Source organism: Netta rufina (assembly GCF_964035555.1).
Source record: "Netta rufina genome assembly, chromosome: 9".
NCBI lineage: Eukaryota > Metazoa > Chordata > Aves > Anseriformes > Anatidae > Netta > Netta rufina.
This window is the reverse complement of record NC_140132.1, coordinates 3,373,730-3,393,172: the sequence shown is the minus strand read 5'-3', so window position 1 is coordinate 3,393,172 and position 19,443 is coordinate 3,373,730. Positions and strand designations below refer to the sequence as shown.

General features: G+C 36.7%; 1 protein-coding gene across 1 annotated transcript in view; it reads right to left on the bottom strand.

Moving 5' to 3' along the window:
- Positions 1-2,807: 2,807 nt before the first annotated feature.
- DNER (delta/notch like EGF repeat containing) overlaps positions 2,808-19,443 on the bottom strand; it is a gene marked incomplete at both ends in the record, with an annotated part of 118,909 nt that continues 102,273 nt past the window's right edge. Inside the window, 5 exons of the mRNA XM_084291907.1 lie at positions 2,808-2,919; positions 9,995-10,241; positions 15,129-15,260; positions 16,363-16,488; positions 18,520-18,642. Of these exons, the coding sequence (XP_084148033.1) occupies positions 2,808-2,919; positions 9,995-10,241; positions 15,129-15,260; positions 16,363-16,488; positions 18,520-18,642 (740 nt within the window). The remainder of the gene's footprint in view (positions 2,920-9,994; positions 10,242-15,128; positions 15,261-16,362; positions 16,489-18,519; positions 18,643-19,443) is intronic.

The following is a 19,443-nucleotide window of genomic DNA, read 5'->3' as shown; positions in this document are numbered from 1 at the left end:
ACTCAGGGAGCACACAAGCGCTGAAGGTCAATGACAAGCCCTGAGACTTGTCCCCAACTACAGGAGATCTGTAGGCCATTAGCCCATTGCCAGGGGAAAGAGCACATAAAACCAGCCCTTTTCTGCATCTGGATGATTTGCGGAGGAGGAGGGAGTGTGGTATATTAATAGCAGGTGGTATTTGCTATACAGGTATATTTGTTCTCTGTAGTTTAGAAATAGGGTGTGGAATAGCCAATGTCCTTTGTCACATTCACGTCTATCCCCAGAAAGACATGGTGTAGCTTACAGGCTATAACCAACTTGTTCTAGCAGCTTCAGAGCTGGGATGAAGTACCTCAGGACAGCTTTGTGTCCCTCAGGTCTAAGGTCTAAGCTCCATCTGGCAGGCAGTGCATTGCCTCACAAATGTCTGAGAAGTGCACTGATACATGCACATAACATGCCATCAGAGTTCAATAAAATAAATTGGAAGGAGGAAAAGTAACTTTCAAAGGACAATTCACAGGAACCACAGGATGATTTACAGAAGCCAGAGGCTCCAAGCTGACAGGAAAATAGCTCCTCACAAATTACTTATCTTTCAGGTTAGTCACTTGAGAGAAATACAGAATGGTCAAGAATCCCTACCAAGACATGATTTATATGCAGAAGGGCTACTGCTCATTGCAACATCTCTCTTGTAAAATATGGACCATGAATATGTATGTTCCTTAGAACAACCAAGTTCCTTGTTTACATACTTTGCATAGATTTGTAGTTCTTCTTCAAAGATAAATCATTTATTCTGCCACTAAAAGGACCAAAAACTCTGAAGAATGAGTATTTCTTTTCTACCAGATTAGCAAATAAATTATAACTCAAATGTATTTGCCTGTTCCACAAGAGATATGAAAAATGGCATAGGGTATAGCTTCTGACAGTGTTATTCTGGCAGGAGTTCTTAAAGCATTTCTGGAAGTCACTTGGAAGTCACCGTAATAAAAAAGTTTTCATACCTGGAATAAAAAAGAATTTTTAAAAAATAGTATGACAGCCATCAGATGCAAATACGCCACCTTTGTTCAAACTGTGCCTGAAAAATGAAAGGGAGGCTTAAGTCTAGTTTCTTTATGTCTCTTAGTATCAATTACTGTCTTATGCCAACATCACTGAAAACCCATGGTAGCAGATACAGGATGTGAGGGAAGGTGTTCTGTATTTCAGAGATGCACTTGGCATTTACATAATTCAGACAGTGTGCTGTTACTAACCTACATATTCAGCCATCCAGCCATTCATAACAGTAAGAGACTATCTTGAGCAGTGCTTCTCTATAACAGGGAGCAGTTTTACTAAGTCATTTACTACAGACTTTACTCCCAGGTTTACTACCATCTCCACACCAAAACGAGCATTAGAGTTTTAGAGCTAACCAGAGTAGAACTTTTCATTGCAGGTCATCCTAAACTAATCAGGGATTTGAACCTGAGCTTTCTCCTCCTTGACCCAATTCCTTAAACCTAAAGACAGAGAAACCTCATCACTCACCTGTCTTTATCTTGTACTGAAAGCTTAAACAGATACTTCAACAGAAATATCACATAGTTCTCAATTTCCGCCATTCTCCAAGCTAACTTTTGCTAAAATAACTTACCTTGTAAACAAAGTACTTTTTTTTTGTTTTATTTTTCAGGTTAACATCTGGAATATCTTCTTAGGCATTACTTATAGCACATACATGAATGTCTTTTCAAATTTATAGACAACATTGCATTTTCAAATTAAGAAAAACAAAAGAAAAAGCTCCAGTCTTCACTTGATAACATTTATTTGATATTTTCTGAAATAAGCAAGAATTTTAAGAAGCCCATAAGCAATCAAATACAGCCACAAAAAAAAAAAGGAAAAAAAAAAAACAAACAACAACCAAACAAAAAATATACTGATCCTAAATTAGAAGCACTGTGAGAAATACACAATATTTCATGAAATGATACTGTACATCAACAACCTTAGGAAACGAACAACTCAAACCATATGCTTAGTTTACTCACAATATAAAAAACTTTAACTTTTAAAGAAAAATATAGATTCAGTCCAATTGTAGGATCTAATCCCATGCCCACTGAACTCAATGGAAATGTTCTCATTGATTTCAATGCTTAAAGGATCATGCCCTTACTTTGCCTCAGGAGGCACTTTAATTATTTTACAAGGCCTAGCCTGAATACTATTACAAAAATGTCAAACATCAACTCAAGAATATGTTCCAGCAACTTTCAGGAAATAATGGAGAAATAGGTTGTCTATCCATGCATGGAATAAGGCAAAAGCTAATTCATTCAGATTAGGAATAATAATTTTTACTAGTTTCTTTTTCACAACACAAACATTTTAGACTTTTTTAATTAATGGATATATTATATATCATATTATGCTTCACATTTTTCCTACCTCTACTGAGAAAGCTGGCACTGACATGTCATAAAGAATTCCTCATTAATTATTGTTTTCTGTTCTGTAACAACCACAAGAAACTCATCTGGGTTTAGTAATAGTGTCTACCAAGAAAAAAAGCACACACTATCATAAGCTTATAGTTTATAGAGCTTAAGGTACATTAAAATGTAATTCATGAAGTTCACAAATTCTGTTTTAAAATATTTTTCCAAACTAAAAGCTGCAGAAAATTGGTTCTTAAATATTCTACAGAAAATTCTGAAGCATCTAATGTTTTTAAATTACTTATGCTTTCTTCTTAAAAATATTTAAATTAGGTTAGTAGCCCATCCTTTTGAAAAATAATGCAAAAAAGATACACTAGGTTACAAATCTTTTGTCTTAATCAGTGTAACCAAAGGTTTGTCATCTGGGCTGTAATCTTCATAGGCAATGGGGGTTGCATCATACATTGCAGGTCGGGATTTCTTGCCAAACCTGGAAACAAAAGAAAGCTTGTGGTGACAAACAGAAGTATGAACAAGTTAATGGCAACAGCCCACTGAGTGATGGTATGTTGTGAGAAACAAACCCAGAGAGCCTAGGTAAATTCTAAATTGCATTGCAACGTTCTGGAAGTACAAATATTTAAATATCTGAACTGTAATTTTGAAAATAAATGCATCAGATTAATAATAACAACAGCACAATAAACAGGTTGCGTATCAAAGGAATTCTGCAGGAATTTAGCTCCTGAAATTCAGCAGTACCAGAATCTGGGAAGACGGTGGAAGGCAAGAGTGAAACTGATACAATTTCAACAAGGCCAGAATTTTATTTTAGAGCCCACGCTAACAACCAACATCGAGGTCAGGTCATATATATTTAAAAAAAAAAAAAAAAAAAAAAAAAAAAAAAAAAAAAGCAACAGCTGTGCAGTGAATTGAGTTGCAAACTGTAGATAAAGGATTAAAAAAAATTTTTTGAAGACTTTGCTCACCTGACATCCACTTGAGAAGCAAGTTGAAATTATAAACATTCAGCACGCTATTTGCAACACTGACCAAAATTAATGGCAGTTAGATTATTGCAATGCTACATAAACCTACCAGTCTTGCAAAGGCATCATAAGCAACAGAGTACAGAGATTTCCTGTGGCTGTATCATTGTGGTCCCAGTAGTGCCGGCACGTCCAAAACTCATCTAGGTGCCTTTGCACTGCATAGACAATCTGTCACGCTGTCCTGGTTTCAGTTAGAACAGAGTTAATTTTCTTCCTAGTAGCTGGTAGAGTGCTATGTTTTGGCTTAGGATGAGAAGAGTGCTGATAACACCCCGATGTTTTAATTGTTGCAGAGCAGTGCTTACACCAAGCCAAGGACATCTCAGCTTCTCGCTCTGTCCTGCCAACAGGCAGGCTGGGGGTGCAGTAAGAGCTGGGAGGGGACAGACCCAGGACAGGTGACCCAAACTAGCCAAAGGGGTATTCCATACCATCTGGGGTCATGCTAAACAATACATAGGGGTGGCTAGCCGGGGGAGGGGGCCGGACTGCTCGGGGTTAGGCTGGGCATCAGTCAGCACTTGTTTGTGCATATTATTAGTAGTAGTACTATTATCATCATTGTTATTATTATTGTTATTATTACTTTTGTTATTATTATTTTCCTGTCTTATTAAACTGTCTTTATCTCAACTCACGGGCTTCACTTTCCATTTCTCTCCCCCATCCCAGAGAGGGAGGGGGGAGGGTGAGCGAATGGCTGCGTGGTGTTTAGCTGCCGGCTGGGTTAAACCACGACACACGCATCTTATCATTTATTAAGATACAGTGCTAAAATGCAACTTGAATGCAGAAACATGACTTATGTGTTAAAAATGAATACAATTACAGGAATTATAAATAATGAAAAGGATTATATAAAAATGAGGCAAAAGAGTGCCAAAAACTGCCTTCCCTGTAGACCTGATGCAGAGAAAAAAATATTAACGCAGAAACAGAAAGACTTATTTGTGTAGTGATCCAAACAAAGGATTCTTTTTATTCCCTTCCTATGTACCATGTTAACTCCATGTTAATTTAATTTGTGCACATTTGAAGGTGAGGTTCAGAAAATTCAGATTTTGAGGATAATATTTTTATGAAAACAAATTTAACTTGATTTTCTTCCAAGATTTTAATTCAACTTCCTGACCACTCCAATTTAATTCTGGGCTATTTTAAATGATCTAGAATTGTTGATAAAATTAAAATTGCTGGAAGTATTATGATCTATCTGTTGGTAATCTCATTCTTCTAAGTATTTCAGCTGTCAATAAGGCCACACTAGATAACATTTCCATGCAGGAATGTCTGCTTTCTTCTATAGTTTACTTTAATATAGACAGGTCATGTTCCCTCATCAGCTTCATAACTGATAAATCTGCTTTTCTATATATAGGATGAAATTCCAAGAATCAAATCAAGGAATCAAGTTATGGCATCTTACCAATCAAAGGCAGCAGTGAATTCTGAATTTCTGCATCATTCTCAAGGGTTTAAAGGAAACAGAGCTTTTTTCACAGACACAAATGATGATGAAAATTCTCCAGGGGTTTAAGTAAAATTTTGCCCTTTTGACAGGTACAGAGAACACATGGCTTGTTGCATATGGTGAAACAGTACAAAATCTGTTCTCTTGTGCAGGTCAGAGTTGACATGTGCCCCTAATTAGAAAATGCTGAGGAAAGACCACAACATATGCTAGTTGTTTGTGGCCTGGCTGAGCCATCTAACTGGTAGACCACATTGCTTTGATCAGGCTGTTCAGAAGCCAGTCCCAGCTTGTAACATTAAACATAGTTAACACAAAACTTGGAGGTCTCAAAGCAGAATTGCTAAATGGGATATCCTACTTCAATAGGTGCGTATCTAGTAGTGTCGCACACAGATCTGATGCTGTTGCACAGTTTAATTGATGACAAAAACATAAAACAATTGCCAATACAATCCGTAAAAACAATGATTAAAGGGGTAATAAATAGTGAAAAGATGCAGTTTCCTGCTACAAACTGCACCAGATCAATTAATAGACTGCTTACAAAAAAAAAAAAAAAAAAGAAAAGAAAGAAAAAAAAAATAAATGAAATAGACAACTATGACCAAATACAAGATTATTCATCTATGAGCAAAGATTGTACACCAGATGGCTAAACCTCAGTCCTGAGATGCACACATACTGGAAAAAGACAGAAGGGATGTGAAAGATAATCATTTTAACATTAGCTTTACCATGACAGTGCATCTGAAGAACAATTTTTAGTTTGGATCTATAAACAGAGCATATCAGGAGGACTGGGAAAGTTCTATGACCTCTACATTTAGCATTGACATGACTATTCATGAGCAATGATACTGAGCCAATGTATGTATCAGAGATATTTCCTAGTGGCATAGAGAGCATGAAATTTGGAAAATACACTTCATAATGAAACACTGAGTATAATCAACCTGCGTAACTTGCCTAAGGGACTGGGGGCTCCATGACAACTTTGGGGACATCCTATTCAATGCAGGAATTCTTCCTGGCACAGGCTGCTCCCTGTTTGTCTGTCTGCAAATTCTACTTCAAGCATGGCACAGGGCTGCCTATCCACTTCTTAAAGGGCATTTCAAAAGATGGCTAACCATAGAGAGTCGTTAACCTCTCCAATTCCATTTAAGTAGAACTTTGAGAAAATTTATGGCCAAGCCTTAAGGAAATGATAACCTCCAACTTCTGTGAGATAGGCTGGAGTTTGGAGTGGTCCCAAAAGCAGAAGAAACCACACATTGTGACTCTGCTCAAAAACAGCAATTCATATAAGGAGTCCACAAATAAGTTTAAACAGGAGAAGAAAAAGAGAGAGATCAGAAAAAGAAAATCCATACCCACAGGAGGAAGAGATTATTCTTCTCTCCACAGGAGGAGAATAATGAGAAAATAATTTCCTCTGCATTATTCACTGAAAAAAAAAATAGTTAACAAGTGGTATTGTGCATTCCTTAATATAACTGAACTGTAATCCTAGAGTTTCCACAAAGCTGAGATGCTGGTAGAGGATAAAAAAAGAGAATATACTGAAACTCATCAGATTGAGGAAGCCTCAGATGTTGCAGTCTGACACAGCAGACTCAAACACAGGAGCATGTTCACTGCACGGAACATGCATAGGACATGTGGTGGGGGGAAGCTTACCCCGCTGTGACAAGATGACTTAATCAGAGGCTGATGAACCACACTCTCCAGCCCACACATAGACAGAACAAGAGTCAGCATGTGGAAGTTAGAATTAAGCAAACTACACTGGAAGAAGTGCTTGGAATCTAATGCTAATGATATCAAAACACAAGAAAAATTTACAGCAGTTCCATCTTTGAGACTGGATATCTTACGAAGTCAATACAGATGCTTTTCTGAAGTGAATGATCCAGTTTCAGCAGCAGTTTCTGGTTCCTATTTAGTGAAGTCTTAAATCTGCATTAGCAAGTGGTCAATTATTTCATAACAACATTCTCTTTGGCCTTAAAATTTATAAGCTTTAAAGATAAAATGAATATAACTGGAGTATTTATTTACTCTGCATAATTAATAGTAAAGACAGTTGTGCTTCAGTTTGTTAGAATACTGTCTAGTTCTATCTGCTAATCCTAAGAACATTCACTAAAATAGACACTTATTAATGATCATGTTCATTTTTGCTTACGGCAAGCACCTTGATTAGCAGAGATCAAATTGTAAAAAGCGATCTGGTTAAAGATCTTCTGAAAAAACTGAACAAGTGATCTTAAAATAATTTACTGAATATGCAACAGGCATCCACACTCCCTGGATGCCTACTGACTTCAACAGAAATCTTACATTTAAAGGAAATAATCTACCCACTTTTCTCAAGACCTACATTTTCCAAAATTACTAATAACTTCTGGTATCTAACTGAGAAAGGGGGATGATTTTCAGAAAACGCTGAGAACCTATTATTTGAAAGTCAAGCCTCTTAAATATGATAACTGAAAATTCAGAGTTGGGTATTCTTAGTATGCAGATTTGTAGTTTTATGCAAAAATAACTTTAAAAGTTGTGCATCTTTTCCTGGATTGAAATGACCAAAACAGAATTTAATATGTTCCTGAAGCCAAAACGAACACAATAATCTTCACACTAAATCTCTTTGAATTACCTGACTTGGCAGCTCTATCTTGGCTTTTTATACTGCATCCATTTTCTGAGAGTCAAAGAATTATTATTTGGAATGAAAACATTTATTTTCATTTGCATTACATAGAAACACCTTTCCCAAGATACGGAAAGCCTATGGAAAGGTTCCAATAACATGATATTTAACAGCATAATATAGATCTGAAAAATCATCATGAATGCATCCCACTTTAAAGACTTCTTTGGAAGTTATTTAACCCTTATGCGAACTTATTTATTTTTTTTTATAAACTTCTGCCCTTTGTTATAAGTGGCAATTTATTCAGAGTAATCCAGAGAGTAGTGAAAAGACCTGACCTTGCCCAATTTCTTTTTGAAAGGTTTCATACAGGAAAATGTTTTACCATTTCCATTACCTGCAAGCAAAACTCTAAAAAGCAGGGAGAATTCAGATCCTAAAGATCCTGTCTTGTTGGTATTCCTTCCCTTGGTGCCCTTGGATAGAGAGCTGCCAAATTTGCTTTGAGAAGTAATTAAGAAAACTCAGGTGTCTCCTGCTGTTCCTCAGGAGACCATTCCCAGCCTTTGGGAAGCACAAAGTACCACCTCAGTGAGTAGAAACTGAACAGGAATGACACATTCGTCACTGCTGCTGTAGTAAGAGAGGTGTCTGATTTGAAAGATTAACAGTATCATTTTGCACCTTGCTCTCCACCCTTGGAGATGAGCAGTACATAACAGTAGACGTGCACAAGGCCAAATAATAAAAAGCTATAAAGCTTTTTTATGGGCCATAAAGCAACTTCCTCCTCTTCCAATACACCACTGAAAGAAAAACCACTTCTCAGGATGTGTATGGTGTGGAGATGCTGAGTAGAAGAGGTGTAAGGTTTAGTGGCAAAGGAGATGTCAAGGGAAGAGTTGAAAGAACACTCATATTATTTAGATTGTTATGTTAAATAAACTATACAGAACTGTCCTTTTAAAACATTTACTGGCTGACGTGTTGACAATGAACAAATGTTTTAGTGTAAACCTAGTTGGACCAGTTTAAAGAGCTACTGCCCAAAGGTGCGATGTGATTAATTGAACCTGTGGGAATTCCTCATCTACATGTATTTCAGATAACTTAGAAAACTTCAGTGCTGGTACAAATTAACCTTCTTAATTTGCACTGAAACAGAAATAGAGCATTCAGAAAATGAATTACCAGCAATCACCAACCAACGTGCACACATTTCTCCATGTCACTGCACAGGAACATGTCTCCCTCCATTCTTTTAAAAGCATTTGAATGGTAACACATATGAATGCTTTTGTTGGAATTCAAAGTGATCTTGACAAATTGAAGAAATGGGAAAAAGAAAAAAGAAATTTGAAAGCTATTAAGAGAGATGTCAAATACTGAAAAAATAGCACTGGCTAGGAAGCAACAAGGCAGAAAGGATCTTGCAGGTGAGGAAGGGGTCTAACAGGTCACAAAATTAAAACATCCCTAGTGTAATACTAATTAAAAAAAAAAAAAAAAAAGTTTAATTTTCAAATGTATGAACAGTAATGACATAAGATACAGGAGGTGATTGCTTAGTTTGTTTGGCACAGGTAAAGCTTCAGCTGGAGAACTATTTCCAGTTTTGGGGACCATATTTCAGAAAAGAAAAGACAATCCAGAACATGTGACAGAACCAGTAAAGAAGCTGACACGATCCAGAAGAAGATACTGAAAGAATGGGTTAGCTTAGTCTGTGAGTTAAAAAAGTAGTTCTGCTTTGTTTAGAGGGAAAGGGAGGAATGGAGCTAGATATAATTCATGTTACATCAGTACAATAGCTTGCACTGCAGTTGTTGAATCCATTCCAGCCCTACTTTTGTATTATTCTGACACCCAATGCCCTGGCTTGCCAGTGCTCTATTAAAATTAAATGTCAAGAGATTACAATCTCTAGAAAAGCAAGTAAGAAAGATCCTCATCTGGAGGCAAACAGGGGCACAAAAAATCAGTGATTTGAAAAGAGTCTCACTGAATAGCCTGGTAAATTAGTCATAAAATCAACAAGTGGCTTTGCTGTCTAATCAAATTATTTGTATGCATCTGTTAGAGTGTGTTTACATCCCCCAAAAATCTTACAGGCTAGGAACTGCATCTGTCTCTCTTCACCAGTCACACCAAATAAGATCAGAATAACTCCCACTGTCTTCAAGGAGTTGTGCTGGATTATCATACTTGAGCTGAGAACAGAATAGGGATCAAAAAGAACAAGGATCAATGCCGGTGATCCTGTCTTTTCACAACAAAGCAGCCCATTCTCTGCCAGCAGTGGTTAACTGCAATACACATGGACTGAAATTACGTTTCATAACAGATTTTTGTTAAAGTTACCATCCCCAGAACAAACCTGGCATGTCGGATAGAAGCAATTGCATTACTGAATTCACTGTCGATGCTTCTGCAATTGTAAAATTCTTCATAGGCTGGCCTGGAAGAGCCTTGGTATTCAATGCGGCTGATGCGACATATTCCCACAATCAGAATGATCAGCATCAGGACAAATGCTACACAAAGAGCCCCAATTATGATGTAGAGGGAGTGACGAGGCATGTTTGTTAGACTCTCTGCCATATGCCCAGACTTCCACTGCAGATCTGCCAATGAGAAATAAAAGGTATAATTAGTATTTTGTAGTATTAAATAGTATTTTGTAGTATTAAATAGTATTTTATAGTATTCAGTAGTATTTTATATCCTTCCTGCTGAATAGAATTATTTTATTATATTCACTTTCCATATTTTTGTGCAGGCTTTTGAAGCCAGAAGTATGTAATAATACAATATCACCAGAAGCCAGAAATATGACAATACAGGTCTAGGAGTTCCCTCCTACATGTAGGCATGATGCTTTGCTCAAGAAACCTATTACATTTTGCACTAACATCTTCCAACTTCATTCTGCCAAAGACCTTATGTTTGGGATTCACTCTTTGAATGATGTGTGGTAAGACTTGGAAGATTTTGGTTTTGGAACACATTGGGACATGAACATGTTTGGGTCCTTTCACATAAAACTGTTGTGCTCAAGAAAAACTGTGCCTCTTTCATTCATCTTGTAAGGTGTATAGTGCTCTGGAAAGCTCCAGAAGGCAGATATGCCTTAGAGAATCATCTCTAGAGAACATCATTTCAAGGACAAAAAGGGCATTTCATTATACTGAGAGCACTAGAGTCCTCTAGAGCATAATTTCCCTGAGAGGTCTCAAAGTGTCTCAAAGCAGACCTTAAAGTAATGCTAATCTAGAAGAGGCTTCTTGCATTTAAATATTCCCAACCTCTTTTTTTTTTTTTTTTTTTTTTTTTTTTTTTTACAAATGTTCTTGATATTCAAACTATCATCTATCAATGTCAGACTAGAAAAAAAAAAATTCTCAGAGTAAGGTAGGGAGAAAGCCGGAAAGTTTGACATGTGGGATTCATCTGGGCAGTTTGAACAAATAGCTGCTTTTTGTTTCCAATAGTAAAGGGCTGTCCTGATGCACCCCTGCACTTGGAATGGCTTAGACTTTTTGTTCACAAACATGAGCTGAGTTTACAGGACCCCTTGTTTGTGTTATCTTCCTCAGAGATCAGTGAAGTTTTGATCAGCTTGAATCATTTGGGGATTTAATGTTTCTGAAGTGCTGTTACTGCGATTTGCTCAGTCAGGCTCTGAGGAGTGAATGCAGCTGTGCTCCTTGCAGTTTTGGATGGGTTTCTATTTTTGTTCTGCAGCACATTCGTCACACATGGTGGTTTCTGTCAGGTTGTCAGACTAAGCCAAATCAGATCTAATGTGAGCAGATATATGGGAAGACGGTTCTGATTTAGACTCTGTGTCTTCCATCTCTGGATGATAAGTATGAGAGATATTTCCTCCTTGCTTCTCCAGCAGATAAAAATACAAAGATTAACAGCTCATACTCCAAAGATTAGAAAGAACACATGACAGCTGAAAATTACTGTATACTCAGTTGTCACAGTAATATTAATAAAATTAATTAAGAATTAGATTTCAATGAGCACCATACAGTCTGCACTACAAATACTTTTTAATATTAGTACTCAAGTAACCACATGGCTTGGCTTACCTTGGTAACCACATTAATAATTAAGAAGTGGCAAAGGTTATGATATTAACAAGTAACAAGCAGGCATTAGGGGATTCATGAGAGATGTTTTGTAGCATTTTTACACTGAATGCTCCATTAACTTTTTAGGCAAATACAGTTCATCTTGAAAAGAAAAATCTACTCTTTATACTTAAGATCAAATTAATCATAATTGATCAGTACTGCTAACACTGGTAAGAACAATAAGATGATATAATAAATATCACAGTTCACCTAGGCACATTACGCTTCACTTGGCTGTTTTTTTGTATATACAGCACTTGAAAATTGAAGAGTGCAGTTTGACAAAAAGATAACCCTGAAATCTTGCTAGGGTAGTCACTTCAAGCCCATAAAACAGACAGCTAGTGGAAAAAAATTGGGAACTACTAACAGCAATTACAGAGTTTTTCCAGGAAAAAAAAAAAAAAGTACATCAGTACATCACTGTCTTTCATGCTTTATGGCTACTAACAGAATATCACCTAAGATAAAACGTGGTCCACCCAGTCAAATGACTCCTACAGTCCTGACTGTTCCCCTTTTGAGCAGCCTGAAGCCTGGCTTTATCCTGTCTTTTTCCAGCATTCAGAGGGATGATCCAGTGAGGAAGCCAGTGCACAGGGTTTAAATTTAATTTCCAATACAATATTAACCATTACGCACAAAATGCTGAAGCGATATGATAAATATTTCAAGGGGCTATGGAGAGACTAACAGAAGCAGAAATACCAAAAGATTCAATCTTTAGAGGTGGACAGGAATCCAATGCACCATTGACTGAACTCCAGCAAGTCCAGATGTACTGCACCAGGTTAGAAAAGGGAAATTAGAAAAGGCCTTTCTGTTTCTGGACATGATCAGGATTGGGTTCGGAATAGCTGGATAACCCAGTGCAGGAGAGAGCCAACACAAAGAACTTCCTGGGAATAGACAGTTCTCTAGAAAAATCTGCAGATCAAAATGCTTTCAAATCCTTCTGCAAAGTGATTTCTTCAAAACTCAGTCCCTGTCTATTTGCATAATCCTTTATGTACCTGTTAAAATCCAGACGGTTTAGGAAAGCTTCCACAGCTTTGGGTATAAGCCACTGCATTGATTAGAGAGGCTGCATGTCCATACTTAGATCTGACTGTTGTGAAGCATCGCAGGGCCCCCTAATAACACAGCACTTTACCTTGATGCTGTTTCAAAGTAACTAATAGCAAGGGAATGTGTGACCTTTGCTGATGTTATGCTTATTGAAGAAACTTTTGGTAAATTTTAAATGTAATTGTCCTTCAAAATATATCTCTGCATGATTATGCAAAGATTTTTTTTTCCCATTTTCACTCCTTTAAGGCTAATCCAAACCAGAAATTTTAGATTGGATTTTTAATATCTGCTATGTTATTATTATTACATATGCACACTCTAGTAGCTGTCCTGATTTGTTTGGAGAAAAAAAATAATAATAATAACTTTAACCTCTCTAATTGAGAGCAATTGCCATGAAAATAACTACATGATTTTTTTCTCCAAATATTGAGATGGAAAAAACAAAAGGTCCAGTATTTCTGGTTGAGAATCAGACTTGCAGTATTATCAATGCCAGTTAACTTAGATAATTCTCTGCCTCCTACTACTGCAATCACAGGATAAAAGAAAAATCAGTAGTGAAAGGCTTAAAACAGCAACAACTATGTGCTATTGCTCCTTCCTATCATTTAAACTTACATAGTTTATGCGTGTGTAATGAGCAGAAACACCAGGTTCCTGAGCAGCAGACAAGGCCACTGCGGTTCAAGTATAAGCAGATGCTACATGTAGAGAAATATGCACTAAGCAGAGACATCTCCTCCCTCAAGAGAATGAAATTTCAAGCATAGTTTTATCCACTCTCCCTCCAGCCAACTTACTAATGGGGTCAGAAAGGAATTGGTGTTGACTACTCGCAGATGTAAGCCTGAACCTCACCTGCCTTACACAGTGCTTAGGGGCATGCATCCCTTACAGGGGCAAGCAGGAATAGTTGAGCAGCTAGGCAATAGAAAACCTTCTGCTTCACCCATCTTCTCAGGTGTTTACACCAGGTATATGTGGTGCAAAGAGCCAAACTTAGTGACTGTAGGGCAACAGAGTAGAATAGAAATAAACTTAAAAAACAGTTGATATGTTTAAGTAATGTGTAAGTAAAGAGAGAAGTTTCATATCCTCCTTGTGGAAGTGAGATAAGGAAAACATTTTTATTCCATCCTTTAGGTAGGCATTTTCTCAGGAGTGTACAATAGGAGTTTTCTGAGTCCTGAGTCACTTCTGTTTATTTTTTTTTAATATGTGGCATATCACTGCAACATTAGCTGTGCTAACAGGTGTAAAACCCCTCACAGAAATGTGTATATCTGTGCAATATCTCGAGGGGATCCATGAGCACAGTATCTGAGCATTGAAGCAGTTAAATACATGGCGAAACTCTCTAATAAAGAAGACATCTGAAGCCCAAGAACAAGCCATCAGCGAAATCCAAAGCAGCTCTCATAGCAGGAGAAATAATGAAGTCTAATTTCTGTTTTAAATCTTCCACAATTAGGCTTTAGTGTGAATTTACACTAAAGCTTTTTCCATGCTAAGAAGGATTACACTGGAGCTGTTACTAGACCCAACCCCGGAACCTCTGTAAGTCTTACTAAATATTAGAAAATACTTTGTTCTGGAGACCTTTACCTTTCTAACAAACCTAGTGGAAATTGGCCTAGGGTTAGAAAAATTAGTCCTGAAAAAGACAGTGACAGCATGCATACACCAGTCAGCAGAATTACACAGGATTTGTTTCCTTAGGTAAGCAAGTTCAAAACAGTTTTGCAGAAACACTGCTGGAACTGCAGGTGCTCAGAAGTTGGTACCAGTCTGTTAGCACCTTGCTTATGGCTCTGTGGAAGTATCCTTTACACAAGGCAAGTATGAAAACAAGCTCTGAGGCATACATGCAATTAAAAGGCAAACTGCTTAGTGCCCAACTGTGAAACAGCATCTTTGACAATCTGGTCCAGCACCTCAACCAAGCAGGGTGCCCAGAAACAGAATTTTCTATCTTCCATAGACACTTTTGAACAGTTACAGTCTCACCTTCATCCAAATCAACCTTATGCTTCATCCCTATCATCCAAATCTGGTTCAGCATTTTCCTCTAAAACACATTTAACAGAATTTTGATGATTTACAGATGATTTAGAGTGCAGCAGACAGATATTTAGAGACAAGTGTAAATTTCTGTAACATCTGTATCGCTTTTAGAAGTTTTTAGGACAACTAACTACATAGCTATATATGCATAAAACTTTTGTAAAGTTTTTATGAACTTTACTACATATATAATTTTAAAAAGTTCTATAAAGTTTTTACAAAACTTACGTATTTCGCAGTTTGCACCAACCCATCCATGTGGACAATGGCAGGTGTAACCACTGGGCTGATCTATGCAAGTTCCAGCATGATGACAGGGGTTGCTGTCACAGTCATTAATATCAATTTCACATTCTTCACCTTATATAATGGAGAAAAAGAAAAAAAATCTATATAGCAAGTATATAATCTGTATATCAGGTATGTCATCAATGTCATTTGATTTTTCTTTAACTGCATAACACCTTATAGCTCAATAGCATCTTTAGTCTCAGAACATCAGAAGTATTCCATAATGTTTCAAGAAGTCAGTCTCACAGAGCCCCTAAAAAGGAAAAATCCTCATTCAAACAGGTGAAAACAAAGCCTGAGGGCTAAGTGACTCGACTGACCTCACTTAGATTATCCATCTCCCCTTTCTTTAAATACGAGTTCCTTCCAAAGCAAATATGATATAACAATTTGCTATATATATCCTGAAGTGCTAGAGTAATTATAAGTAATCAGTGCCTCTAAGAAACAGCCATTGTGCGAGAGAAAGCTAAATTTTTCTGTTTTTTTTTTGTTTGTTTGTTTTTTAATGGCCTTTAACAATCACAGAACAAAGAGCACCATTTGATCTACAAAAAGGCTATGAACAGGTTCATCTATTCCCATGACTCGTCTATTACTTTATATGACTAACAGAACATCAGGTTGCAAATTATTTTGACAGCAGATATTTGGATTACACCAATCATGTCAATTTAAATACAAGGCCAAAGGATTAAATGGGCTGCTTACCATTACTCTGAAAGCACAAATTGATTCGTAACAAGCACTTTAGGGCTTTTAGCAATTGCATATTCAGGTAACAGAATGAGCTGTTTCTTCAGCTCACAATAACTAATAGGTCAAGGTTAAAACATCCTCCAGTTTCAACAGTGTCCAATTAGTACAGTAACTTACCTGAAATTCTTCAAAATGTTATTTTTAAAATGTAATCTAGTCTCAAGCAGAAACGCCAGAAAGCATATTAAACAGCTCTTAGTCTAGTAAATTCTCTTTAGCCACAGTTTTTTTTTTTTTTTTTTGCAAAATTATTAAATATCAAAGCAGTTGCAAGTAATATCAATAACTTTTCATTCTCACCAGACTGATTACAATTCACCGATGTCCAAATTAATTTGTTTTCTTGAAGAGATGTTGTTTTACATGGTATTTGTCTTGGACACTGCAAACACTGACATTCTGTGTACTACACAAATTAACTTGCCTGCATATCCAGGTGCACAAATACACGTAACATTCAGTCCTTCGCTGTCACAAGTGCCACCATTCTGACAGTTGATGTTAATGCAAGGGTCTTTGTATAATTCACAGTGCCTTCCTGAATGGGAAAAATTAGTAACTGCTGTTAACTTTACCCACGCTGACAGTCTGAAGTCAGAACAGGTGATAACTTCATCTGGATGAGCACAACAATGTCCAGCTGTCAAGCCTACCATAAAACCAAAGCCCTGTATTTTATGCTGGCTAAACTTTTAACGCATGTGCTTCCCTTCTGACCCACCAAGGGAGGTAGGGAAGTTTCTGCTACCAAGAACTGCTGGAGTTTCTATGAAAAACCAATGGTACAATAAAGCATAATCTGATCAGCTATGTAACATTCCTCAATATGATACATATCATATAATATATTTTTCATTATTTATTAAATTTGTTTTTATATTGTATGTTATATGTATGATATTATTCCTCAATATATTATTTAAACAATAATCATCTTCAGTAGTAATGTGATGTAAGAATTCCTTTAATAGGCATTCTGATACCTCTGAGTGACTTTTGCAGGACTCTGAGGAGTACAGCTAAGTCAATAAGAGGAGACATTAATTTATTCAAATGTATACTTATAAGTAAACAGCTCAGTTTAGTTAATCAGCTTCTTGCCACTAGTCCTGCAGCACAGCAGCAGAAGCCAGCATAGCCAGAAGCCCACCCGTGCATGCTGGCCCAAGCTGCAGTCCAGAGCAGTGCTAACAGCCTGGCGCCCACGCAGGGGAAGGCAGGGGGTGTGGAGGCAGGATTGGGGACTGCAGACAGGGGCAGGTGTTAGTAAAATTGAAGCCCACATAATATCTTGAGCTGGTTACCTCTGCTCCATTCATTAGTGTCACTGAATACCTTAGGTATGGAATGAAGGAAGCTCAGTTATCAGGAAAAACTGTTCAGAGGACCAGGTCCCCTGCTTTCATTTGAAGCACAATGTGCTGAACACATAGTGCTCTCACTTGTGTGTACACGATGGCTGAAAACAGAACATGAAGTCATAACATTATGGTTAAGTGCTCTTTAAACTGTCATGAAAAGCTGAGGGTCATTTCCTCACTAAGCCTCTAAAATGATGAATTCTCTATTGTCCAAGAACAGTGCAATCACCAGCATGAAATGAAGCTGTGAGTGAGTGTTACTTATCAACACAGATATTGGTACTCTTAATGAGAAAAATGCTGGGTTAATGTTCCACAGAACATAGTCATCCAATGTAAAATATATTTATTTTTAATAGCAATAATATATAAATTCAAAAATTTCTCACAGCATGATTCAAAACAGAATACACAAAACATAGTAGCATTTTATCCCTACATAAAGGGATGTATCGCAGAGAGCCGATATGTACTACGCTGTCTAAAACTGAAATCTATCTGAAGATAAAAAAAATTCTACATCTGAACACACACTTTTCTGCTGTATTTGATAAATTACTTATGAAGAACTGAAGACAGATTCCATTCAAATATATCCAGGACTACATGTGGTTAACAGGAGAAATCACAGAACTACTGCTGTCTCTGGGCTTTACAGTCTTCTAAATGAACAACCAGAATAAAAACTTTATTTTTTTCTCCTTTATGTTGATCTGTTTCAAATACTGATATTTTAGTACTGTGTTTTTATTTCCCTTCACTAGGAAAATACAAAATATGTTTTAGAAAGACCTCCTTATCATGTCTCCCAAGAATAGCTGATGAAAAATTTTATTTAACCGTTATGATGTCTTTTAGAAACGTATCACTTTCTAAAGTGTCTTAAAAACAGCTTAAAAATATATAAAAATATATAAATAAAAAAAAAGAAGAAGAAGGGGAAGGGGAAGAGAAGTAATACCTAAGAAGAACAGACAAACTATTTGTCCACATTACAAGGACATATATTTGTAACAGGTCAGTGGCATCTGAATGACTCACTTGAATAAAGACTATGGGATCACGATCTATGTTAGAGTTTGTTTCTGTTAATTTCACATGTGGGTTTTCTTTTTGCTCAATGGAGGATATTTTATATCTGTCTGTAGAAGAACCTATTATAAGAAACAAAGAACAATTCAAAGAACAAGAGGCAAAAACCATTTTACCTTCATATTCAGCAAGACACGCACACTCATAGCTATTGACGAGGTCTCTGCAGGTGGCCCCATTCTGGCAGGGTGCAGAAAGGCATTCATTATATTCCTCTTCACAGTAAAGGCCGTGGTAACCTAAATCATGTGAAGAGGAAATAAAACCATCAACAAAACACTTCCCAGTAAAAATTAACAACTAAGTCTTCATAGATTGCAGGCAGACGTGTTAATTGAAATATACCGTACAGGCAGATGCATGTTAAGACATTGATTTTAAGGGCATCTACTTCCCAGGTAAAATTATCAAAAAAAAAAAAAAAAAAAAGAAAAACAGGAAGCACAATTTTCTGAGAGATGCCCCAGCCACTACCAATGTGATGAACCACAGAAAGGCAGTAAGCACCAAGGCAGCTGGCCAAGGCCACTACAGACAATGCAAACAACTGCACTCTGCAAAATAGAATAATCTATTATCTACATGTCTTTGAGTTTTCTTGAATCCTTGCATCAAAGAGGCTTTTCATCAATGAGGTGATAACTGTATAACTGTAGTTAGAATGATAATAGTTTATGTATTTCAACTTTAATGCTCTACTATGTCAAAACAATTTAGAAGCATTAAGATATATTATTTTTGCAGTATTCACAAGTAGTAGGCAGGTATTGTGGTCTGAAGAAAACAGGAGCACAAGAGATGTTCAAGACCTGCTAATAGCCACTTACTAAGTCAATTCTATCATGAAATAAGAAATACGGAATTAATCTGCTTGAAATAATGCTTTTCTTATGATTCAGCTTATCATATGATCATCAGTTTTAACAGTAGTTGAAATAACTTTCTAGATATAGTAGATAAGATCAAATCAATACCTATTCTTAAGCAACAATATAAATTAGTACAGTATAAAAATTGAAATAAACCAACTGCAATGCAGT